Here is a 26,332-nt window from a genome sequence, read left to right on the forward strand (position 1 = left end):
CATAAAACCGCGGGGTTTGCCAGAAAATCATTCTAATCATCGCAGTGGCCTACAGATCAACTGCAACGAAGCATAAGACTTAAAGAGTTCTGTTGTACTGCAGGTAAACAAGAAAGAATAATGAGTAATGAGACATCTCTGTCCGATGATTCTCGCAATGGCAACTGTGGAGCACAAAATATCAACCATAAGCAAGAATCCAGAGCCAACCAGAGACTTAAGTCTGTAATGGCCAGATAGAGATCCGAATTACAATTTAACCCTTGATAGAGGAGAAACAATACTAAGACGAACAAAATCTCATCGAGACGGCAGTACTCTGATCCTCACTCATCTCTGACTCCGAGGCTGAGGTGCCTGGTAGCACATTCTGCCTTGGAATTCATTCGTCTTATAGAGCTATTGAGTGTATGACAGATACCCTCGATCACCTATATGTAAACCGAAACAAGAGGGAAAGAAAAAAAACCCTTGTTCGATGAAAATGCCAACTGTGGTGTTGTTGCCAAAACACTACCACTATAGTCTTATCAAAACAAAATCGGAAACTCTTGGGAGGACCAATAGGCTGTCCCGAGTTTCAGGAAATTCAATTGTCTTTGTCACACACGAGAAGAATTAACTTACATGTATACGTCTGTACTCGAACGGTACAACTGATAGGCATGTCGTGAGGAGAATATACAAGTACGTATATTTGTAAGATCGTGTCGACTGAATGTCAGCCTAATTCTTCACTTCGAAGAGAAAAAGAGTAAGGACTGGAACCAGACCACCTTCATTATTTAATGAAGAGAGCAAAGGTAAAGTTATTCCGAAGGAAAGCTTCTACGGCGAAAATAGGGCATCGATGACGACTGGTTCATACTGAATTGGTTGTTCTCCAAAAACAGGCACACTGGAGAGATAGAAAGATCGAACCAGGAACGATCTCTCATATCCTAACTCTGGGGAGTGTAATCCGTAGAGTTCCATAACTCAGGCAGTAGAGGGAAGCTAGCAAGAGCGAACGATAACTGCCATCAACTTGTTGTGATGATAGCAAACCAAAGACTTAGGAAAACGTATTCGCCTAAGCGAAAAAGACACTTCCTGAAGGAAAAGCAGAGGTTTTCAAGCACCAAATGAAGCATTCTCTCTCTACGTACAACTGGTTCAATCGTGGGAATGCGAGTCAAATAGAGTTGACTGCGCCAAAGTTTGCGAGAACTTGCCATTTCTCCCCACGTGTCTGTCTTAGTGATCGAAAATTCCTGTCAAAGAAGATTAGCGAGGATAGTGTGTCTTTGGGCGTCCAACAGGCAGCGCCAGACTTCAAACAGCTTGAGCCAGGTCAGGCGTGGAAAACGCCTAACGAGCTGAAGCAAGGGAGTGGACGCCTCATACGGCACAGAGCGCCTGTAAGTGGATTGATGCTTGACAGAAAAAATTTGGTACCTATTCTGATGAGCATCTATGACAAAAGTATTGAGAAGGCTCAAATATACAAAAGCAGGAGCAGAATTCTAATTCACTTTCTCTACAGCGGACAAGTCTGCGTCTCTACCTTTAAGATCATTGTGAAGGCGAACGAGTCGACACACCTAGCTGCGAACGCGTGTAAAGGACTGGCTATCTGAAGCAAAAATTTGCTTACGATGCTTCCAACGTCTATGCACTAGCACAGGGCGTTCAATATACTAATTGGGTCAAATTAGTAACTGTCCTTTAATCTGATGCCTACTGAGCACCACTCACTCAACGCTTTCCAGTGGCATTCAGTCTAAACCTAATAAAGTATGACAATCTCGACAGAGGGGAAAAAACCCCCATCGGACTCCCTTCAGTTGAATCAGCTGAGTCGGGAGTCGAACATCCACTGTGAGTCGCATCAACAGAGTCGTGAGTCGAAAATCGACAGTCGGATCAATCGAGTCGGGAGTCGAACATCAATTGAGTCTCGAACATCGATTTAGAGTCGACTTCAGCCGAGTCTTGAGTCGAACATCGACTGTGAGGAGTCGGACAAATATGACTAAAGGGTACAAGGCTTTATCGACTAAATAATACCTCTTCAGAAGTTGAGACACCAAAGATTAACGCCATCGACGCAATCTGTTATGTGACGAACCACCAGAATAGGACGACAACTGTACACTACGATACGATACGCCTGTTCAACTGCATTTGGTTGAAACCTCTAACTCACAACAGTTCAACTGAGGAGGTGAAAAAAGACCCTCCTCACTGCACATCCAACAAGACGCCTTTTCAATGGCTGTGCCGATACTGGGAAAAGCTACAGGTTCAACCGAGGGGCAACTACTGGGGGCAACCCCCTTGGACTCCCTTCGACTACCAGTATGTCCTCTCCTAGGCAGATGTTGGCCATGAGAAGGAGCAGGACAGTGACTTAAGTCTAAGATATCCGAGGTGCCAGATAGTCACCTCCTCTGACATATTTGTCGATACCTGGGACAGACAACACGTTCGACTGAGGGAGCAACTACCTGTATGCAACCCCCCCGACCTCCCTTGGACCTCCGGTATGCCTTCTCCCAGGTGCGGGGGAGCGGGACAGTGATTTTGTCTATGAGAATTGCGGGACAAGTAGTCGCCTCCTCCACTGCACACTTCACTGTTACATTGGTATTTCATGATAATCAAAATAAAAGCTGGCAAAGGCATGGGAAGGAAGCGATGGAACCAGGTGCAGTAGCAAAGGACAAAGATCGGAGGAGTACTAAAAGAGAATTGGCGTTAGCTTTGGGAGGCGAAGGGAGTCGGCAGACAACAGATGAGAGGCGAGATACCGGCGCATCTGGTAATCTCGGTTACTGATTACTTTCATGAAAATAATCGATAAATAATTATCGATTACTAACTACATACATTACTATAGGGAATACTGGCATCTAAGCCTGAAAACATTCACAACATATGAATACATCAGCCTTTCATATTCATACATGCCTTTAAACATAACGTAAATGAATGCATAACTCCAAGATAATAATAATTTATATCAAGAAGCCATTTTTGCATTAAGTATCAAAGCCAATCAGACTCTAGTAATGTAAAAACACCACTTTTGTTTTCCAATTAGTGATAAAGGAATTAAACAAATATTATTTACAAAAATATGAAATAGCATTTCATGTATTCAGATGTATGTATATGAAATAACTTACCCTTCTAAATATACATATGTGTTTATATCACCAAACATTTTCATATTAAGTCTCAAAGCAAATTTGACTCTAGTTTAAACGAAAATTTACGAATAAACGAACACTAAAAAAATTTTTTTTTTTAAATTATCATGAATGAAAGCAATTGCAATCAGTAACCAATTACATGCCCCGCTAATTAACTCAAGTGGCCTGTGCTCAAGTCTAAATCAGTAACCTATTACATGCCCCGCTAATTGACTTGAGTGGCCTGTGCTCAAGTCTAAACTCTAAGAGACTCGTGGCCGCCTGTGCTCCAGAGCGCCTTGTGAGCTTGATGCAATCGGCTTAAATGTGAAACGTTCATAATTGCGTGACGTCAGGAAAATACCTCCATACGCCAAGGCAAACATTAACGTCATTCTCTCCTTAATACTTTCAACCTCCACACTTTCAGTCTCTGCAAAGGAAAGTGATGAGAGTTGCAAGCATGGTAAACAAAAGACATACTGGCCAATGAAACCATTTGGCCTAAAAGAATGTCTCGACAGTCACAAATTACTTTAAGGTAACTATATTTACCAGAGGTTTGTGACTAATAGCCTAAGGCTGGTAAACAAAATTCCAAAAGCAAGGTACATCTAACCTAAGGGAATTGTGTAACCTTCACAAATTACTTTTAAAAGGTAATTATAAACCGGCGACTTGCACGTACCCTAATCCCAGTAAGTAAATAATAAATGCAAAGGTTCTAAGATACTAGAATGAAATAACATTTGAGAATTATTTTAAGATAATTATTACCAGTGTCAGGCTAATGACCAATGCCTGATAAACAAAATCTAACCAAAGCTTGGCCTAAAGGAATGTTGTATAAAATCATGATTACTTATGGCAATTATTAATTAACGACTTGCGCATAGCATAAGCCCGTTAAGAAAACTTATATACAAAAGTATTAGGCCTAATTGAATGGAGTTACATTCAAGGACTATTGCCGGAGAATACAAATATCCGGCTTGATGATAATCTGAATAAAACAAAAAAAAGGGAAAACTCATCCTGCTCAAAGGCTACGAATGCATTCCTGTGGTTGTGTAACACTACCAAATTCCGGTGATATAACCGGAAAATAAGAACAAGCTGCTGTAAGCACTCGATGTTTAGTCAAGCACGGCAGGAAACAGAATGAAGTGCTTTGCTAAGTTGTTCCTCCTAGTATTGCCGTTGGGGGACGGCACTGTTACGTTTACACTGAACAATCAAAGCGCTACCAGCGAAATTTGAATGAGGCTGCCGAACGTTGGATACGATAGCTATATAATTACTGGGTAAGTCTCATATACAAAAATCATCTTTTCTAAACCTGATAAAGGCAAGGGAACTGTCATAATGAATAAAACAAAGTATACTCATAAAAATGAAACTATTCTAAAAGATGCTATCAAGTTTGGAAACATTGCTGACATTGAGTACAAGCTACATCAAATTTACCCTAAATTATTATCATATTACTGTATTAATCTTAGAGATTATATTAATATAATTTTAGTGTCTTCTTAAACATTAGTACCCTTAAAGGTATATATGTATGTACATACATACTTCTAACACGTGTAGCCATCAGAGAGAGAGAGAGAGAGAGAGAGAGAGAGAGAGAGAGAGAGAGAGAGAGAGAGAGAGAGAGAGAGAGAGAGAGAGAGAGAATCAGCATGTATGACTGCAGACATGTTTACGCTTGGATCTTATATACATGAAAAAGATTAATTATGCAACATTACATCAACTTGCTGTTGGCAAACAGCAGAATTTAAAATAAACATGAGGATTTTGCAAACAAGTAATAAGTAAAGAATGCAAGAAAATTAGATTCAATAACTTTTCACAAGAAAACCGTTTAAACAGAAGCTGAACGCGGTGCCAGTATGTTTATTATGGAGCAAAGTTACTTTAAAAATGGTAAAAAATCGTAAAAAGCAATTGTCATTACATAGATAATACTTTACCATAACAAAAACAAGTGATCTGGGCAACTCAAGTGTTAAGCAAAAGAAACAGGCAAATAATCATCCCAGCCAAGCTGGTAAGCCAGCAGGAAGCAGGCAGCCATCTTTCATCTCCTCTCCAATCTATTGACTCACTCAGCGCACCTAACACTGGCTTGTGTAAGTTTTTTTTTCTAACTACGTATATATGCATTTGACTGTTTTCATGTTTTATCATTAAGTTAAATTCATTGTGAAATAACATTTTATTTTTTTATGTGAATTAGTACTGTTTTACGTACATATTGCAGTCGCATCTTCTCTCCTCAACAATATGAAGACACAAGATAACTTAAAATTTTTAATTCATTTTCCTCAAAAATATAAATGCTCCCTCCCTCTATCTCAAGTTAGCTGTGCATCACTGCAATGACAAATGATCTTGTTGTTTATGCTAAATTTTATTGTGAAAAGCTTTGTTCTTTCATTTACTATTTTGTTGAATATGATTAAACTATACCGTTTCACTCAGTGCACCGAACACTGACTCAATTAACACTTTTTATTGTTTCTGTATTGCACTTGTTTTCATATTTTATGATTATGTTAAACTTATTGTGAAATTCCCCTTTTTATGTGAATTGTTACTGCTTTTAAATACATACAGTAATATTCTAACTTCCTCTTCTCCTTCTCTCCTCAACATATCAATGCTCCCTCGTTCGGTCTCTAGCCAGCTGCGCATAACATCACCGTGGTATCGTACAATTTTATACATCTTTTATGCTAAATTTTATATTGAAATACTTTATTCTCTTATTTACTTTGTCGAATATGGTTATTAAACTAAAGTAGTATAAACAAGATAATCAGTCAGTTCGAAGTATGAGCATTTGTTCGACAAACGATACAAATTTTCAAGAAAATTAGGTACCACTGTACATACATTTGCTCTGCACCTTCCGCATGCTGAATGACTCCACATTCATGGAGGCTAGGAAGCATGAATAAGGGAAATCTCCTACTGGGGCACAACCTCTGAGGTCTGCTTGATCTAGAGTTGGAGCTAGTGAAAAGGTTATGGGTATCCATGAAAACACAACTCTTTCCCGCAAGCACACCAATCCACACTGAAACATACAAAGAAAACACGGACAAACAGAAACAGCTTTAAGGAGGAGAGAAAGAACAAGAAGAAAACCAAGATGTCATGAGGCTCAGCTTGGGTTGGTGGCTGTTCCACCTGACTCGTGACAGAGGACAGATGCCACCAGTTCATTGCATGTACAATTCTATTTAATTATTTTACTGGTTCCAGCTGGTGATGCAAGATTTATCCTAATCCTAAGACCATAGGTTTGTTCTGTATATGAACAACTTGAATTTCAATCTGCTCTAATATTCAGATATATCTTTTGAAGAGTAATTTTCCCTTAGATATGAATACAAGCCCTAAAACTTGAACTAATTTCTTTTCACTAATGTAGTAAATATGTATAAATGTGCTGTCTTATAAACTATATAAATCAATAACTGATTACAAATAAACCATCCATTAAGGTATAACTTCACGAATTCCTCTCTGAGCTCTCAAAGTCTCAAAAAGAAAAAAAACAGGACTTTGCAACAATTACTTACCATGGACCTCAGAGTGTAAAGATATGGAGCAAGCATATCTAAAGGTTTACTTATAAGACCCAAGGCCCTAAAAAAATTAATGAGTGCAGAAACTCCTTTTAAAAGTTTCTCAATACTACACTCAACTAAAAATATACATACTGAATTTTTAAAGATGAAGAAAAATGATTACAGCACATTCTCAAGTTAGATGAATTCCTCAACTAAATTCAATGGACATGATAAACTATAAGCTTAAAGAAAATGAAGACTCAAAATCACTGGATCTTTTTTACCTGCTCAGTTGAACTTCCTTTGAAGACATAGCAAGTGAAGTGAGATGATATGGTACAGCTTGTGTCCCTGGAAATAATTGCATGTATAACCGTTAATACATTTAATAGTGTATATACTGTATATAAATAACTTTGGTTATTTCAATAACAAAGAATTATAGTATGATTCCATAAAAGCATAAGAGGTGTTTGTAGTATGCCTTTGCATTAAATAAGGCATAAAAACAGACAGCTCTGTTCCCAAGTCCAACATAGTTGCAGTTGTAGCCTTTCTTGTAGTCATGGTTTTTGGATTAAAGAGTTCCAACCTGTATTGTTATGCAACAGAAATTACAAACCAATTACACAATAATTAAAAATAACGGAAAAACCATGACATGGAAAGCAGAAATGACAGAGTAATCTCAAAAGATTAATGAAGTATGGGAATCAAGGTTAACTTGAGCTGCTAATCAGCTGACATTCAAAGAGTGACTTGATCAACATCCATGAATCAAAAGGGACCTTGCGTGCTTGTGTCAACCTAGTATGCCTAGCTATCTTTCTTTATCTTCTTCAGTAGTTTAGGTGTTTGAGATTTTGCATGAATGAATAAGGCTGTTAAAGTAATGGGCTAATGGTTAAAAAATTACAATACACAAACAGATATGATAAACTGTAAAAAATTTCCTCCCTAATAAAATAATATAAGAACAGAATTCAATGTAAATCCACTCGTCCTCTAGTGAATTCAATAGTGTCCATTAGACAGCCCATACACATATAATAAGACTTTAATTCCAAATCAAATACTTAAGCTACAATATTCTTCAATTATCAACCATGAAGAGTGGAGAAAAATCTTCTATTGATAAGTCAGACTACTTTTAATCTTATTTAGGCAGCCACTTATAGTAAACTGTCACTTAAGAGCTAACCAACAACAAACAATCTGTGTACGTAAACCTATTTGAGAGCGGGACCCCAGAAATTATCATATGGAGTGCTATCTCTTGACTTACCCAGCAATATAGGCAAAATATTCTGGCATGTCATTTCTTCTGCCACACGAAGATATTTCTGTATAGCTATGACTGAGAATCATCTGGAAGTGAAATGAAGAGAAATAAGTATTTAGTACAGTTTTGAAAAGTTTATGCCCTGACACTGTGACTTAAAGTACTTAAAATTATCAGATTTTGTTACTAATTGTTAAAAGTCTAGTAAAATAAAAAATGAATTAAATAATCCAGTAAGTACCCTAGACTGAAGAGAGTGCAACTAAGAAACACGGGACTCTCTTTCAACTACCATCACTGACATTCATTTAAGCAAGTGTTGTAATACTTAATACAGACAATATATTTTTTTCAGTCTGTATGTGTACACATGTATATATGTACACATATACATCACGTTAAGTAAAAAACATATTAGGCAACTTTTTCTCTCTCTCAAACAATTTGTTTTCTATTTCATCACACTGAATGATAGTTACAATCTTTCTTACATTCCATATTTTGTTAATTACAGGGAGGCCATACCCCCAAACCCTGGGAGGCCATACCCCCAAACCCTGGGAGGCCATACCCCCAAACCTAATGTCCATTAAGCTAAGGAACCGTTGTACAAAAATCCATCTTCAGGAAGCCATACTGATGATGATCAATAAGAAAGAATGGGATTCAAGGTGTTTAATCAAGTAACAGTTGAGTAAAGTTTCTAATACAGCCATTGTTCTGTTCTGATATAGCAGAAATAATGGTAATACGATCACAGCTGTAAGCATTAGAACAGTCACCCTTCTGGGATTGACTGGATCAAAGCATATTTCTAAGAATAAACAGACTTAAAAATTTGACAATAAGACAGCAAAGTTTAGTGGCCAGCTGATTTGAAAACTACTGGATTAAAGACATTCATTTCCTTGAAGTCAGTTACATTTTGAAATTGATTATTCAGATATTATCCTAGTATAAGTAGCCATATGCTTAATGGATCTCTCTAATAAAAACAACCTCAAACAGTAAAAGGTATTTATGCCTTTGGAAATTAAAACCTTACTCATTTACCTTGATATAACTTTGGCAAAAACTGTGAGTGTTGAAACTTGGTTACAAGTTACGTACTTGGAGATATTGTTTCTGTTAGGAGAGATTGCTCTGTCTTATAGGAATTTGTGGGTTTTAAGTCTTGTGGTGTTGTTCAAGTCTTAAGCTGGATTATACTGGGATCAAGGAACTTGAACAGGTGGGTATACTGAATACTATATGATTGTTGCATATAGGAAAGATTAGGCTAGGAAAATATTCAAGTGGTAGCAGACCGTGGTTGCTTCAAGATGGATGGATCCAATAGTGAACAATGAGAGGTAAGATGGAGAAGGGATTGTCCGAAATTTAGCAGGATACAGAGTGAGTATAAAGGATGGCAAGGAAAAGTTGAAGATTGGCTTGTGGTATGTGGAGAAGAAGTGAAATATCTGGGATAGAGATAAGAATGAGCTTAAAAGGGAAAGCCCTATTAGTAACAAAGAAATAGATAAAGATGATAAGGGTAAAGAGGGTTCAAAGATAATCCTATCCAAACTAGATGAAGTTTATCTAAAAGATACGCTAATGGGGATTACAATAAAATGAATAACTATTTTAAAATAGGAAGAATATCTAGTGAAAAGATGAGATTTTTTAATTGTGTGTGAAAAGGCAAAATCAGTGTAACAGAGCAATGGGGAATAGCATGTTTGAAGGAGGAACTAAGGGTTTTCAAGTATTTGAACATGCAAATCTGACAGAAAATAAAAAACAAATGGTATTAGCAGCTTGTGGTCAAGGAAAGTTAGAATATAAAACAGTGTCACAGATAATGACAAACCTTCAGTCTTAATAATAGGATAATTTTCTAGCGCCTAGCCGGATCCGGTTAAACAATCGGAGATTGTAAAGCAAGGAATCTGTGAGATCTGGCAACATGTGCATATATTGGGTGAAAGCTGGTCAAAGACCGCGCACCCCATGCTACCACGTTTAGTCTTTCTTAACTGCATGGGTGAGTAACGCGGTTGCTCACTCTCCGACCAACCCGGTTGTTTTTGCCAGTGTTCGATCTCTCGTTTGCCTGTGTGTGTGTGTGTGTGTGTGTTATTATGGCTTCCTCTGCGTCTTCTCGGCCTTGCTAACATATGTGCCCAGGGATTCAAGGTTTCCCGTGTTCTTGTTTCCTGGCTTCTTCGGCTAGGAACCCCCATTCCACATGCAGTAGGTGTCGTTCTAATTTCTGTACTATAACAATTCCCTGCCCGGAATGTCGTGCATGGCTTAAATCGCAGTGGAAGTTATTTTATAGTAAGAGGGAGCATCGTCGAGTTTCGACTCTTCCTTCATGGGATGGGTTTTCATCTCCTCGCCAAGATGCTTTGTCGTCTTCCTCAGTCACACCCCATGATGCTAGAATGTGTGTGCCTGTGTCTCCTTCCTTTTCTTCCATTGATTCGTCGTTGGAACTAAATATTGTACTCAGAACTTTCAACATAGGAAAATTAAGTATATCTTAGTTTAACCAGACCACTGAGCTGATTATTCATGTCCTTCAGTTGCCACATGTATTTGACTCCAACATATTTCTATTACTAGTCCTGATTGAATAAGTTGATGTGTTTTTACTTGGATTTCTTGTACAAGGTGATTTGGAGACTTGTACTTGTTTATAGCATCAATAGCACTTCGTGAGTTACTGAAAATTATGGTGGAAATTGCTCTCTTCTCAGATATTATGTCTAGCGCTATTTGTATGGCTACGAGTTCTGCAGTGTATACTGATGATATTGAGGCAAGACTTATTTTAACTAATTTATCTTTTGAGAATGCTGGAGCTCCTACTCGAGTTTTTTTTTTATCCATCTGTATAGATCATAAGTTGATCTCCTTTTCTTCTGTGTTTCAACGCATGTTGGCGGTACATCTCTGTGCTTGCCATATTTCTTTTTGAAAGATATGATAGAGCAGTAAATTCATTAATATTTGGTTCTTTGTGGGGAAAAATCCCTATGCATAGTTATCAAGTTGTGGTGATGTTTTAGGGGTAATATACCTGCTTCTAACAATAAGTTTATTGGGACGATCAAATTGCACCCGTGCACAAACATATTCCTTCAGGATGTAATGCATCTAGTATTTTTATGTAGCTTCTGAGGCAGATGAATATATTATGAACAACAATATATTATAGATAGTACTGTTGCTTTGTATAACATTAGCATGGTGTTATGACCAGTTCCCCATTTGGTATGTGGCTTTGTATAACATTAGCATGGTGTTACGTCCAGTTCTCCATTTAGTATGTAATATTTTTTTCAATAAGCCAAGGGCTTTTATGCCTTTTGCTTAGATATATTTGAGGTGTGCTTTCCAGTTCAGGTGCTGATCAAACACCATTCCTAGATATTTCATATTTGTGCAGAATTCAATTTCTGTATTATACAGATATAGATTAACTTTTTGGTGTTTTAACCATCTTTTATCTTCATAGAAAATAATTGCATTTGTTTTAATTTATTGAAAATTGGAATCCTACTGAATTTGCCCAGTTGGTAATATTCTGATGGCCGTATTAAGGATTCTTTGGGCATGTCTTAGTGTGCTACTTGTATAGTAAATGGCAAAGTCATCAACATACAAGCTGTTTTTAATTCCTTTTGGTAAATTTATTGTGATATCATTGATTGCTAAAGGAAATAGAGTACAGCTTAAGACACTGCCTTGAGGGATTTCTTCTTCTAATTTATAAACATATGACTAAGAATTTTCTATTCAAATTTGGAAAGTTCTAATAGAAAACTTTTAGTGAAAATTGGTGAATGGCCTCTTATTTCTTCAGAGTGAAGTTTTTGCATGATACTACTGTGTCTCTGTATCATATGCTTTCTCTATGTCCAAAAATATTGCCACTGTTAAATTTTTCTCATCGAATCCTTTTTTGATATATGTAATCCTCTAGACAACTTACTGGATCAAGGGTTGATCGACCAGCTATTGATCTGATTGTGTTGGTGTCAGAATTGAATTTTTGGTTATGACATATGTTAGTTATGAATTAACCATTTTTTCTAGTATTTTACATAGACAGAATGTCAAAGATATAGGTCTATACAGCAATTGGATGATTACTTGAATATTTCACAGTTTCTTTTACTAGGATAATGATGGCATGTTTCCATTTATCTGGAAAAAGACGTTTCATTCAGATGGTCTTATAGAATTTTAGTAAATATGATTTGGCAATGGGGGCTAGTGTTTGTATCATTTCAAATGATATTTTATCATGGCCTGGGGCCAATGTTTGACATGAATCTTGAGCATTGTTTAATTCATCCATATTAAATGCATAATTATGTTGTAGATCTTCAATAGTTTCAAAACTGAGTATGGTATTTTTTCCTGTGTTCTTATATTTTGAGAATGTTCATTTAGATTGGAGTAGGCAGTTGATGGAACAAAGTGGCTTCAAACATACAGTCATGGATCTAGACAACTAAACCATATAAAAGGAGAGATTTACCTTGTCTTCTGCTTCAGTTGTCAATGGTTCACTATCACAGGTTTAGTTGTCCACTGTTTCAGTTGTACACTGGTTCAGTTGTCCACTGGTTCAGTCATTCACTGGTTCAATTGTCACTAGTTCAGTTGTCCGGTAACCGGACTGAACAGTTTCCTTGGTAGCTTTGGCAGCAGCAAAGATGAAAATTGTGATGAAACGCTGTTGGATCCAAGGGGGGCTTCTGTGATACTAGTACTTGTGCAGGATGAGACATTATCTCAGTTTCAAGTGCCAACTACTCTGTTATTATCCACATTAAGTAATCAAGAATAGCATATTGTCATGACTTTGGAAGGTCAAAAAGTGGGTGTTTAGGTCTAAAAATGTGGATGACTCCATACCCCTAGTGACTCTCAAGAAGTTGGAGGTGCTGCTCTGTTCCTGAAATTCAGGAGCCCAGAGTGTCAAAGATACTGAGGGCACGTGTTTGGCAGTGCTAACCAGCTTTATCCCTTGTGCCCGAGGGATGTTTGTCCACAGTCTTAGACAATTTCTCTTTAGGACCTGCGGTGGCTGCTCAACAGGTTGTGAAGCCATCCAAGCTCTGCTAAGATAGAAAAGTATCTCACATAAGGTTTAAGGTGGTGAAATGCCATATGAAAAAATCAAGATTGATTCTCTTTCTCTCCTTCTATCAGCTTTCTCCATCAGCCAATGGCAGTAATCTCTTGAATTTTATAGCTGTTAGTACATGTGACTCCTTTTGTCCTTCTTAAAACATACTTACTTGGGGCTTCATATGTTAGCTTCCAAGCTGGTCTACTTATCCCACATGGGAACTAAAATGTTTCTGTATTTCCTAGTGTAAGGTTACAAACCAACCACAATATACCAGGTAAAGGCCCTGTCACCAAGGACATCACATTCGAGGAGTGCAAGTGGTTACAGGTGTCAGCCCCAGCTCACATAACTGACTAGGATCCTGACACTTCCAGGAGAAAGAGCAACATCAGTCATATCAGCTATGATCTCTGGACAATACCCTCACTTAAAGAGCAAATCTCCAAACAAAAGACCAAAGCATAAAGTCTCATGGGACCAAACCACAAATATAAAATAATTTGCATTCTAGATATACAAAGTTCAAGTCTTGAATCACAACCCCACATCAAACCAAATCCACACTGTCCCTGTTACAAAAGGAAACCAAGACACACTTTACTGTACTGAGTTAGAGTTCCCTCACCCATTTGCTCACCAAATCACTTCTTTGAAAAAGATGGTCAACATCACCACATTGTCAACATCACCGTATTATCAATATACCGCATTATCAATATTCCGCATTATCAATATATCTGTAATCTTAATGGGTTTAGGATAAAAAATATCATGATTATTCTTGGATTTTATATTAATGTTATGGTTGAAAAAACTTACCTTCCTGTTTGTCTTGAGCAACGTTTGTACACCAATCTCTCCTGTTATAAGATTGACGGCAACACTTTGTCTATTTTGTGTGGAGACGGCCATAACAGCATGTTCAATTTGAGAAACATCACCACAGCTTCCCACAGAAACACTACCAAGGTAATAGACTGTTTGGCCTCTGATGGAATAAAAAACATTAAGTCAGAATCATAATTATGAAGAATTTATTCTCTTGATCCAGTACTTGGAATAAACCAAAGCAAGGGGTTTCAGATTTTCCTTATGCAATATATTGATTAATACATATATACTATACATTACACCAATGTACTACTTTGACACAACTGGCTGGCTCTGCTCAAATTGGAATTTTCTTACTCAGGTGATCTGGTTATAATAGATACCTTGTTATCCCAGAGTATTCTTTCTTGAGGAAGAGTGAAAATTGATACAAAATAAAACTGATTTACTACAATTGGACAATTAGGTGGGAAGATGGAGTAAAGGAAACAGCTGAAAAAAAACAGGAAGCAATACAATTGTGGGCTAAAAAGATACTCAAGATAACTTTTGAAACTTTTTGCAGTAGGTAAACTTTATGGATATGGCACAATTTGTAACACCACCCTTCAGCTCCAGCTACGTTGCTTTCTGTATTTTACCTCCCATTTGTTTCCTTTAATCTCTACCTTCCTACCTGCTCAAGCTCCTAAACTTTACCTTGCTCCATGCTCACCTATCATTTAGGAAGAAATCTTTTAGGAAAGCAAATGGAGTTTAAAACTATGATTTAAAACTATGACTCAAGATTACTGTATTTTCCAGCATTAAAGACACTCCAAGTTTGAAGGCATATCCCAACTTTGACTAACAAATTTTGAACAAAGATAAACAAAAATATGGCCTCACAAATTTCAAGAGATGATGGCCTTGTTTTGGTTGGTGAGCTGTAGACATTCAATTGTCTCTTTAGCATGTAGTAGTTTTTCAGTTAATTTATTTTATAAGTTCTATTATGTTGTTTTTAAGTTCATTGATATCAATACCTAGTAAGCTTCTGAATCTGACATTCCACCAATTGTGTCTCAATGTATGTAAATGGATGGGGCTTCAGCTGATGGAGTATTTGAAATCAAGATTTTGATAGCTCTGGATGCAGGCATAGGGCTCTGCACAGTTAGTTTGTAAACACACTGCATGAACATGATATCCCAAAAAGAATAAAACAAAAAATAATATAAACATGGAATATAATCTAAGCAATATAAATATTAAGAAAAAAAATTTTAATCGGTTAATCTGAAAATATTTTGCATATTGTAACCATTTGAAAATTTACCACATGAGCATGACAAAAGATTTACTAATTCTAGAATGAATCTTCGTGATATGCATTTCTTTTCTTATTCATGTGATAGTACTAGGTATTTTTAAGAGGCTATGTACAAAATGGCAAATTTCTAATCAATTTGCATTTTTCATAGTTTAGAAACCTGAGGTCTTAACAATCGGATAATCTTCTAGCGCCAGCTGGGAACTGGTTAAAAACAAATATTGTAAAGCAAGGAATCTGTGGCATCTGGCAACCCACACATCTACGAGGTGGAAGCTGTTCACCAACAAAGCTTGGGACCTCATGAAGCATCAGTCTTTCTTCCAACCCAGTAAACGAGAGGGAGGGCAGTATAACATTAAGACCTCATGTCTGTAAGCTATGAAAATGCAAATTGATTAAAAATTTGCCATTTGTTCATACACGCAGCAAACCTTCAGTCTTAACAATAGGACAGACTTATACTTGGAGGTAGAAGTATCCTGAACCATCCTTCTTAGAAGAATGTATTCTAAAGGACGGGTCATAGCCTTTTAGAGAATAGGTAGATGATTACCTAAAAACTCATCCTGCTGGGTTCAGTACAATGAGGTATGGCCAGATTCATTGCACTGGTGAAAGATAAGAAGAAATTTTTGTCCGTTCCAGTAAGAAACTTTCAAGCCACAGTGATTTGTTACCATTCACCCACTCCCTTGCTAGAGGGAGTAGCATATGCTACAGAGAAGTAGATTTGTCTATTGTATAGGAACATAGCAAATAACTATCAGCAGTATGACTACCAGACTCACCTGTATCAGACCAGTTCCAGAGTATGATGTGTCTATTCTCCAACTTGCCCAAAGGAAAAAGAAAGGAACAAGAAGAAAGAAAGACCAGCCAACTCACTCATTCTCTCTTCCACAACACAAACATCATAGGTAAAATACAAATTGACCTGTCAGGGACTAGATGATCTACACAATCTGTTGGGCAGCCACCACAGGGCCCAAGGAAAACATGTCCAAGGACCTGTGGGCAATATCATTCAAATAAAAGGAAGTGAACGTGGTTTGACGAAGCCAAGAGCCAGCATTCAAAATTCTATGAACAGACATGTTCTTCTTAAAAGCCAGAGAGGAACTTATGCCTCTGATGTCATGCGCCGTAGGGTGTACAGTCTCCTCAACAGAACTAAGGAGTGAGGAATATGCCTGATCTGATAGGACAAAGCCATAGTTCCTGCAGGCCACTGTCCACTAAGTCATTCAGTGAGGGAATTGAGAATGAGGCAAATCTGTCATCATGCACAACAAATTCCAGGACAAATTTGAAAGCTACAGACCCCCAACCCCTGGTGTGTTTTACATCATAACTCAGGCTAAGAAGTTCTCCAACTCTTTTCAAACATGCCAAGGCCAACAGGAAAACTGTTTTCAGTTAGATTTCTGCCTGATGGCCGACCTAGGAGCTCGAATGGAGCTCGAGACTTCCGAGCACAAGGGACAGATCCCAAGCTCTTTGGGTGGACAGGATTGCTCGAAACTCCTAAACAACAAAGAGATCTCCCTGAATGAAGTGATGTTTATGCCCTTTAGGCATAAAACTAACCCTAATGCAGCCCTGTAACCTTTAACAACCGAAATGGACAGGCCTTTCTCAGCCCTGAGAAAGATGAAGTCCACTATATGCTGAACAGAGGTTACAAGTGGAGAGAAACCCCTTCGATATCACCAATCACAGTAGACTGCCCACTTGCCCTGATAAACTGTTGATGAAGACTTCCCGAGATAGCCAGACATGTGGCCCGGTACTTTGCTAGAAAATCCTCTCGCTTGCAGGAGATACTTGATAGTCTCCAGCCGTGAAGAGACAGGGGCTCTATTGATTGGTGGAACCTTTCCATACGAGGTTGGCAAAGAAAGTGACGCCATGGAGGAATTTCCCACGGTACCTCTGAAAGCAGATACAGGACTGGAAACCACACTGCTTGAGGCCACAGGAGAGCCACTAAGGTTATCCTGAGATTTTGAGAGCTCATTGCCCTGTTCAGGACTTGATGGATCAGGCAAAACGGAGGGAAGGCATAAACACCAAGATTGTTCCAATAATGTTGAAGGGCGTCCTCTGCTAATGCCAGTGGATCTGGGGCAACCAAAATTTAGACCTTTAGCTTCCTGTTGATATGGGTTGTGAAGAGATCTAACATGGGCCTTTCCCAAAGAAGAAATAGCCTAATCGCAATGTCCTGATGAGACCATTCCTTGCCTTGATTCTGTCTCCTTAGTTTGTCGCCCACTACATTTCTCTTGCCAGGAATGTATCTGGCTACGAGCTCCACCAAGCTGTCAATCGCCCACTGATGTATCTATACTGTCAACGAGTGGAGTTGGAGAGACACTAACCCTCCTTGTTTGTTGACATAGGCTACCACTGTGGTGTTGTCCGACATCAGAGTGACTGAATGTCCCTCTACCTTCTCCCAGAACTCCTTGAGTCCCAGAAAGGCTGCATTTAGTTCCTAGACATTGATGTGCAGTTTCCTGTCTTCGGTACTCCAAACACCTGAAGCCAGAAGGTCCTTGGGATGAGCGCCCCAACCAATGATGGACACATCCAAACACAGGATATAATCTTTTTTGGTTTTGTTTGCATGGTGTTTTTATGAATTCCAAACCACGTTGAGAGTGAACTTCTATCACCAGAAATACACATCTCTAACATCTCAATGGAACGCCAGAGAATCGAACTCGCTGCCACTGAGGTGGCAGATCAAGATCATACTGATCACGCCCCTGAGGCGCCTGGCTGGATGGGGGGACAATTGAGGGACTTTTATCGCACAATTCTGATCATCCAACCACCAACGTAGGTCCCTTCTCACCTGGTCTGAAAGTGGTACTTGTTGTTAAGGGGAATCGCCCGTCCGGGACCAGAGCTCCTTCCACCTCCACTGAAGAAAACGTAGGTGGAGTCGACAGTGAGGGACCTGCTTTTCTAGGGATGTCAAGATACCAAGCAGAACTGCCTCTGGTGGGCTGGTTGTTTGGCTTGTGACAAGAAGGACCATGCCACTGTCCTGAACTTCTGTAACCTCTTGTCCGACGGGAAAACCCTCGACAATACTGTACCTATGGACATACCCAGATACAGAATCCTCTAGCTGAGGACCAGACTGGACTTCTCCAGGTTTACAACAATACCCAGGCTCTTGCAAAACTTGACTACCTGATCCCTGTCTTGAACTAGCTTCTCTCTGGAACTTGCCAAGACCAGCCAGTCGTCAAGGTATCTCAGTAAACGAATCCCTATAGCATGACCCCACTTTGAGACTAGGGCAAAGACCCTTGTGAATACCAGCGGGACCTGCTATCCAAGGCTGAAGCAAAGGAACTTCCTGGACGAAGGGTGAATTGGGATCTTGAAGTACACAGCCTTAAGTCTATTGACAGCATAAAGCCATTCCCTTACTGCTGCCAGAGCCATCTAGGGCATCTCCATCCTGGACCTTGTCTTCCTGATGAATAGGTTCAGTGTGTAAAGATCTATCACTGGCCTTCAATCACCTGTGGCTTTTGGAACCAGAAGGATAATGTACTTCTTCCACTGCACCCTTGTTCATCATCTTCAAAATCTTGCTTCAAAGAGCTAGGAACTTAAGAGAACTCTAATTGTAAGTCAAGTGGAGGAGGGGTTTCTCTGAGAGAGGGGGAGGAAAGTCAAAAGGTTGGAGATACCTGACCCAAAGAACATCTACTATCCACTTCTCTGCTCTGTACAATTGCCATTTGGCCCAAAAGACTGCCAGGCATTCTCCCACCCCTGGCACCGGGAAGGGAGAGGCGCCCTCTCTATTGGCGACCCCCTCTGCCCCTGCTTCTGGTGCCCCTACCTGGCTTGTAGGGGGGAGACCGAAAGGGGCATTGTTGTTGTCTTGACCCAGAAGCTGTAGAAGGTAGAGACGTCCTCACAAAAGATGCACGCGTGGTTTGCTTCCTGGGGGGGAGACAGTCTAGCTTGCTGTTGAGGTAGCAGAGGAGGAGGACAAGAACGAACTCCTGACTTTGATACTGCCTGGTGGACTAGCCTATCTTTAGCATCTGCCCGCCTATGGTCAATCGCATACTCTGTGTTCTTAGGAAGAGAGACTGCAACTCTAGGAGGTCCCCATTATGGAGAGCCACTATGACTCTGAATCTACTGCTCTCGCTACCTTCGATAAGGCTGCATCCCTTCTACCCATGAGGAGGTTACCCCACAAAGTCCCACTGAGGTGGCCTAGGTACAAAATGGCCTTAGACCCAGACTGTACGAGTCTGATAAATGAGGTAGAGCTAACAGACCAATTTTGCAGCAGCATGAAGCTATCTTGGCTACTACAGTGGACCATAAGTCTAACCAAGACAGTCTGGAAGACAGAGGAAACAGAAGATTCCATAATGGAGGCCTCCTGGGAGGAAAGCAATTGACACTCAGACCTTTTTTGATCCAGAGTTAGTCCAGGCTTAAGGCAGACCACATCAGGATTAAGGTGCTGTGGCATCACCTGAACAGCGTTGGTGGAATAATATTTCCTATGATGCAGGAGAGGAGAGAGGAACTTCGATAACTTACTGGATCGAAATGAACTATCCCTATCCGAAAACAGGTCATTAACCCTTTAATGCCGACTGGACGTATTAAACGTCGATGAAAATTGTCTGTCGGGTGCCGAACCGACGTACAAAACATTGACAAAAAATTTTTTTTTTAAATTCGCGGAAAAATAGTTATAGGCCTACTAGGCGAAAACTTTTGTATCACGCGCCTTGGGGGATGCTGGGAGTTCACGAATCAAGCTGTTGTTTTGTTTACAATCGTTACCCAGGTGCACAAGCGCGAATATCTTTCTTCTCGCACTAAAAAGCATCAGTGACACATCTCAGAAATTATTTCGTCACTTTGACATAATTTTTGCACCATTATATATTAGCCATTACATAGAGTTTTATATATATAAATGTGCGCAATTTCATGTAGAATACAACAAAAAACAACTCATGGTTGTAGCTTTTATCAGTTTTGAAATATTTTCATAAAAATAACAATAAGTGCCAAAATTTCAACCTTCAGTCAACTTTGACTCTACAGAAATGGTCAAAAACCGCAATTGTAAGCTAAAACTCTTACATTCTAGTAATACTCAATCATTTACCTTCATTTTGCAACAAATTGGAAGTCTCTAGCACAATATTTTGATTTATGGTAAGTTTTTAAAAAAAACTTTTTCCTACGTCCACACGATAACTGCCGAAAAAATCAGAAATTTTTTCGTCCGATTGTTGTAATGTTTGCACAGTTTTAAATTAGCCGTTACATAAAGTTTTATATATGGAAATGTCCACAATTTTATGTAGAATACAACAAAATACAACTCATGGTTGTAGCTTTTATCAGTTTTGAAATATTTTCATAAAAATAACAATAAGTGCCAAAATATCAACCTTCGGTCAACTTTGACTCGACCGAAATGGTAAAAACACACAATTGTAAGCTAAAACTCTTACATTCTGGTAACATTCAATCATTTACCTTCATTTTGCAACAAATTAGAAGTCTCTAGCACAATATTTTGATTTATGGTGAATTTATGAAAAAAACATTTTCCTTACGTCCGCGCAATAACTCTTCCGAAAAAAATCAGACATTTTTTCGTCCGATTGTTGTAATGTTTGCACCATTTTAAATTAGCCGTTGCATAAAGTTTTATATATGAAAATGTGTGCAATTTCATGTAGAATACAACAAAAAAACAACTCATAGTTGTAGCTTTTATCACTTTTGAAATACAGTGGTCCCCCCGTATTTGCGGGGGTGTGTACCAGACCCCCCCGTGAATAGTTAGTTCCCGCGAATGTTTGGAACCCCTATGAAAATGCTAAAAACAGCCTATTTTGTTAGTTAAAACTCAAGAAAAACCCACTAAAAATTTTCATACTTGGTTTTTTTAATACTTTTATCACAAAAAGTGCATTTTATGATTAAATTCATCAAAAAACCAGGAATTTGTGGATATTTATCATAGAAAAATACCGCGAATGCGCGAATTTTCCGCGAATAATGCAGGGAAACGTTCCCCACAGAAATCCGCGAATGTGTGCGTCCGCGAATCTGGAGATTGCGAATACGGGGGGTCCACTGTATTTTCATATAAATAACAATAAGTGCCAAAATTTCAACCTTCAGTCAACTTTGACTCGACCGAGATGGTAAAAAAACACAATTGTAAGCTAAAACTATTACATTTAGTAATACTCTATCATTTACCTTCATTTTGCAACAAATTGGCAGTCTCAAGCACAATATTTTGATTCATGGTGAATTTATGAAATACCTTCTTCCTTACGTCCGCGCGGTAACTTCCGAAAAAATCATACATTTTTTTTGTCCGATTGTCGTAATGTTTGTACCATTTTAAATTAGCGGTTACATAAAGTTTTATATATGAAAATGTGTGCAATTTCATGTAGAATACAACAAAAAACAACCTATGGTTATAGCTTTTATTAGTTTTGAAATATTTCCATATAAATAATGATAAATAGAAAAAATTTGACTTTCAATCAACTTTAACTCGACCGAAATGGTCGAAAACTGCAATTGTAAGCTACAACACTTACAGTATAGTAATATTCAACCAATTACCTTCATTTTGCAACAAACGGGAAGTCTCTAGCACAATATTTCGATTTATGGTGAATTTTTGAAAACAGCTATTTTTTACGTCCGCACGTTACGAATTCATGCATCATATTGTGATAATATTTTCTCTGTGTTGCTTTGATTGTTTTACAATCTGTTATATACCAAAATCATTGCAATTTAGTGTACAATACAACGAAAAAATAATTAACTCACTAGCTTTAACCGTTTTGTTCACAGCACGATTTGTATCAATTATATATGAAATTTTTTTCGCGCTGTCATATATTCCAATATTTATATAAAAGATAATGCTATTTTTTTTTCTTTCTGATGGTTGCATACTAAACTTCAGGCAAAGACAAAAAAAGGAGCAAAAAATTAACTCCTAATCTTGAAAATTAAGCGTGCTGTGATTTTTTGAAAAAAACTTTTTTTCCGCTTCGGTGCTCACTCGCGAACGCTTCTGGCATACGGGAGACACTTTCGGAAATACCGGCTTGGCATTTAAGGGTTAACATAGTCTCAGCTGATAGAGTATTCGTGAATACAATAGGTATACTTATGTTTGAGGTGAAATATGAATACAAAATATTTAAAAAAAATAACTATTTCATTTACGTAAATTTAATACTTCGTCCAGCCTTCTTGGCCTTAATGATGGCTTGTAGACAATTTGGAAGTGAAAGAGGCAGGTTATTCAGTAGTTGGGGTCAAGATATCTCAGATGTCACAAAGTGCGACCTCAAGCTTGGGAATGAAGGAGACATCACAGTTCTGTAACTGAGATTTCATAATCCCCCTTAAGTTCTCAATTGAATTCAGATCTGGCGAGTTGCCTGGCCATTCTTTGAAGAAATTAAATCCCCCCAATCAAGATAATTTTTAATTAATCCTGCAGTATGTGCAGGGCCACCATCCTGCTAAAAGAAGTCACCGCTGTTAGTCTCAAATCGATTTTCCAAGTGGTCCACAGGGAGTTCAAAGTACGTGTCTGGTCACAGTTTGATTCCTTGGCAATATGACGAGTTTTCTGGTGCCATAGGAGGACAAACAACACCAATCCATTAGATATTTGGGGGTGTTTTATGGAATGCTGCATGAACTTGGGGTCATTTGGGTCACTGCCAACCTTCCTTTTAACTTCCCTCAAACTGTTGCTTATCACTGTGAACATGGCTTCATCTGTCCATAGAACACATTTCCACATTTCTGCCTCCCACTCAATCTGTCTCTTGCCAAAAGAGATCACATTCCTCCTTTGCTTAAGGGTGAGGCGTGGGGAACATCTGGTTACCCACTCACAAAATCTGAAGGTGGAATTAACACAATCATCTTGTACGTTCACTGACGTTCTCCAACACATTAATTCTTGATTCCTAGCCACCTCTCTCTTTATGAGCCTCTGTAGCTTCAATTATTTTCCATGGACAGTGGCCACGAGGAGCATGGGTTGTTATTTTCTTGGAAGCCCCATCTTAGAACTTACGAACCCAAATCTGAAGCGTATGACATTCAAGCCCACAATGTCCATAATATCCTTATTAGCGGCATTAACTATGTAAGGCGATTATCTGAGCTATCTTCTCTTGGGATGGCAAGTTATTTTTGCCCATTGCAAAAACAACACAAGAAATAGGCATAAAAAACACAGAAAATGCACGTGCACAGCGAGACGAGACAATATTTTGATAACTGTTCACTCACGCAGAAGAATACCAGATACGTTGCCATGTTGCTTCAAGGCAGAGAGGGGTTGCCAGATGTCACAAGGAACAAATAGGGGATCTGCAAATAACAACAGCTCCAGAGAGAGGTTTGCATGTCAGCAAATTCAGTATTTGGCGAATACTCAATCAGCCGAGACTGTTGGTCTCAAAATAGACTGCACATCTCCCACAAGTGGAAGCTCAAATGAAGTTCTAGAATCCTGCTTTGGGCCAAGCAAAGCTTCTATGCTAGTAGGGGTCATCAAAGATGGAGCCCGTGTCCTCCTCTCCAGGTTACTGAACTTACAGAGGAGATCAACAACCTCCGATAAAGAAGACAAGAAACTCATTGCTCTTCCTTTCCTCTGGCCCCGGCAAAGGAGAACAATGACGTGAGGAGGAAGGTCTAGAAAGAACCTCGTCCTTTTCTATAGCCACTGGAGAGGTTCCCTACAGAGCTGGGCATTACATTTCTCACTGGAAGAAATGGCATCCCGAATGTCTGAAACCTCTGAGCAAGAGGGCTCAAGATCAGGAGATGCTGCACAAACCTTTTCTTGAGGAAAACTATGAGCACGACCGTGCGATGTACCACGTACACAGACAAGCAAAGCCTCCCGTTCCCAATCCTGAGATGGATCACATATACAGCTGCGAGAAGACTCACGTACACAGCCGCGATATGACTAACGTACTTGCCAAGAGACGACTCACGTACAATGCCTCGGGACAACTCGTACACGGCCACAAGACAACTCACATACACGGCCACAAGACGACTCACATACACGGCCATGAGACGACTCACATACACAGCCGCACGAAGACTCATGCACACAGCCACGAGATCACTATTATGAAAGCCACGAGATGACTATTATGAAAAATCTCAAAGGTTGCCGGAGACAACAGATTGGAAGGCAATTTCAAACTCTTGATCGGCGCTTTATCATTCTTACGGCGCACTCTAGTAGACTGTGGAGATGGGGGGTGGGGCATCACAAACTGTAACACATACATGTACGTGCAATGGAGACACATCTGTGTAGAGAAGACTGCAAAACACACCTCTCATTCTTGAAGGAATAAATAAAATCCTGAATCCTCCGACCTCTGACTCTTGTGCAAGTACTCCTCTCTCATTCTTGAAATAAGAAATAACAATGTCCTGAATCCTCCAACATCTGACAATTGTGCCGCTAGGCGGAGAGTAGGTAGGGCAATGCTCCCTCTTCTGTGCTGTCTCTGTGTAGGGAGAACTGCATATCTCTCATAAAACAGAGTCCAGTTTATCACACATCACCTGAAAGAACACGTCCAAGGGAGGCTGAGCTGACGACAGAGATGTGGATGGTAATGACATCATGGCCTGAAACGGAGGGAGAACTGACACCACAGTCAACGTCACAGGCTGAGAACGAGTTGGGAGTGACGTCACGAAATTAGTCATGGCAGCACATGCCAATGACCACAATGGCGGGGAGATAATAAGCGACCCAGCAGACGACGCTGTTGATGGCTCAAGCCCACTTGAAGGTGTCACACACATACCAAAATAGTGTAGGCCAGGAGGACGGGGAACTACCGGTGGGACTGGGGGAGGCTGGCAAGCAGACAAGAAATGAGCCAGCAAACTATCCAAAAAGGGTGAACCCCGTAGGCCTAGGAATACCCAAATTGCTGCCATTTTGTTCGAATTCAAATCTGAACCAAAGGAAGATGGAGGGGGAGCCTCCTCTCCTGAGGGAGTGTGATTGTCTCCCACAAGAGAAGGGGCCTCATTAAATATAAAAATATCTTGTGCACTGCCCGTTATTTCCAGAGACGAATAAATGGAAGAAAAGTCGTGGACATGGGAACAATAGATACAGGAGGAAGACTATTGGAAGAAGGAGAAGCCAAAATGTCTGCTTGAATAGGCAAAAAACTTTCCCAAGGCAGGACAAGATCTCCACTGAGATACAGGCCAGGAATGACATTCTGGGCATGGATTAAGGATAGTACAAAAGTTTGCACGGCACCTACTGCACGTCAAATAGGGTAACAGAGGAAGTAAAAAACCTGGAACATGGAAATCCCTGAACTCCTGAACACATACATTGACAAGGTTTGGAACTCTTAGAGGAATGGATGATTACAGGACAGACAGACACACACACACACACTAAAAAAAAAAAAGCAAAGAAATAACGGGCAAACAAAGCAAACGGCTTGGGAAGGAGAGCAAACGTGACTACTCTCCAATGCAGTCAAAGAACGATTGATGCGTCATGAGGTCCCAAACTTGGTCGGTGATCAGCTTTCACCTTGTGGATGTAAAGGTTGCCAGATGCAAAAGATTCCTTGCTTTACAATCTTTAACGGTTTTTAACCAGTTTCCCACTGGTGCTAGAAGATTATCCTATTGTTAAAACCAAAGGTTTATTCCTTGTAAGAACAAAATGATATTTTAATGATAGAATAAGGTTTCACATATACTTACCAAACAATTACATTAGCTGTACGCTTTCTTACCTGGCAGTCGAAAATTCAAATTCCTGGCGGCGGTAGCGCCATTGTTCGTGTAGGTGATACAGATCCCGCCCACTTTCGGGAATACCTGGTACTGCTGAGCTTAAGATTCAATTCGTTGAGCCGC

General features: G+C 39.3%; 1 protein-coding gene across 1 annotated transcript in view; it reads right to left on the minus strand.

Moving 5' to 3' along the window:
* The window catches only part of LOC135212649 (uncharacterized), a 209,210-nt gene that overhangs the window by 33,196 nt on the left and 149,682 nt on the right, over window positions 1-26,332 (minus strand). The window contains exons 8-10 of the mRNA XM_064246276.1: window positions 14,002-14,170; window positions 8,049-8,131; window positions 7,048-7,114 (exon numbers count right to left, since the gene is read on the minus strand). Of these exons, the coding sequence (XP_064102346.1) occupies window positions 7,048-7,114; window positions 8,049-8,131; window positions 14,002-14,170 (319 nt within the window). The remainder of the gene's footprint in view (window positions 1-7,047; window positions 7,115-8,048; window positions 8,132-14,001; window positions 14,171-26,332) is intronic.

The sequence above is a fragment of the Macrobrachium nipponense genome, chromosome 41 (genome assembly GCF_015104395.2).
Source record: "Macrobrachium nipponense isolate FS-2020 chromosome 41, ASM1510439v2, whole genome shotgun sequence".
Taxonomy (NCBI): Eukaryota; Metazoa; Arthropoda; class Malacostraca; order Decapoda; family Palaemonidae; genus Macrobrachium; species Macrobrachium nipponense.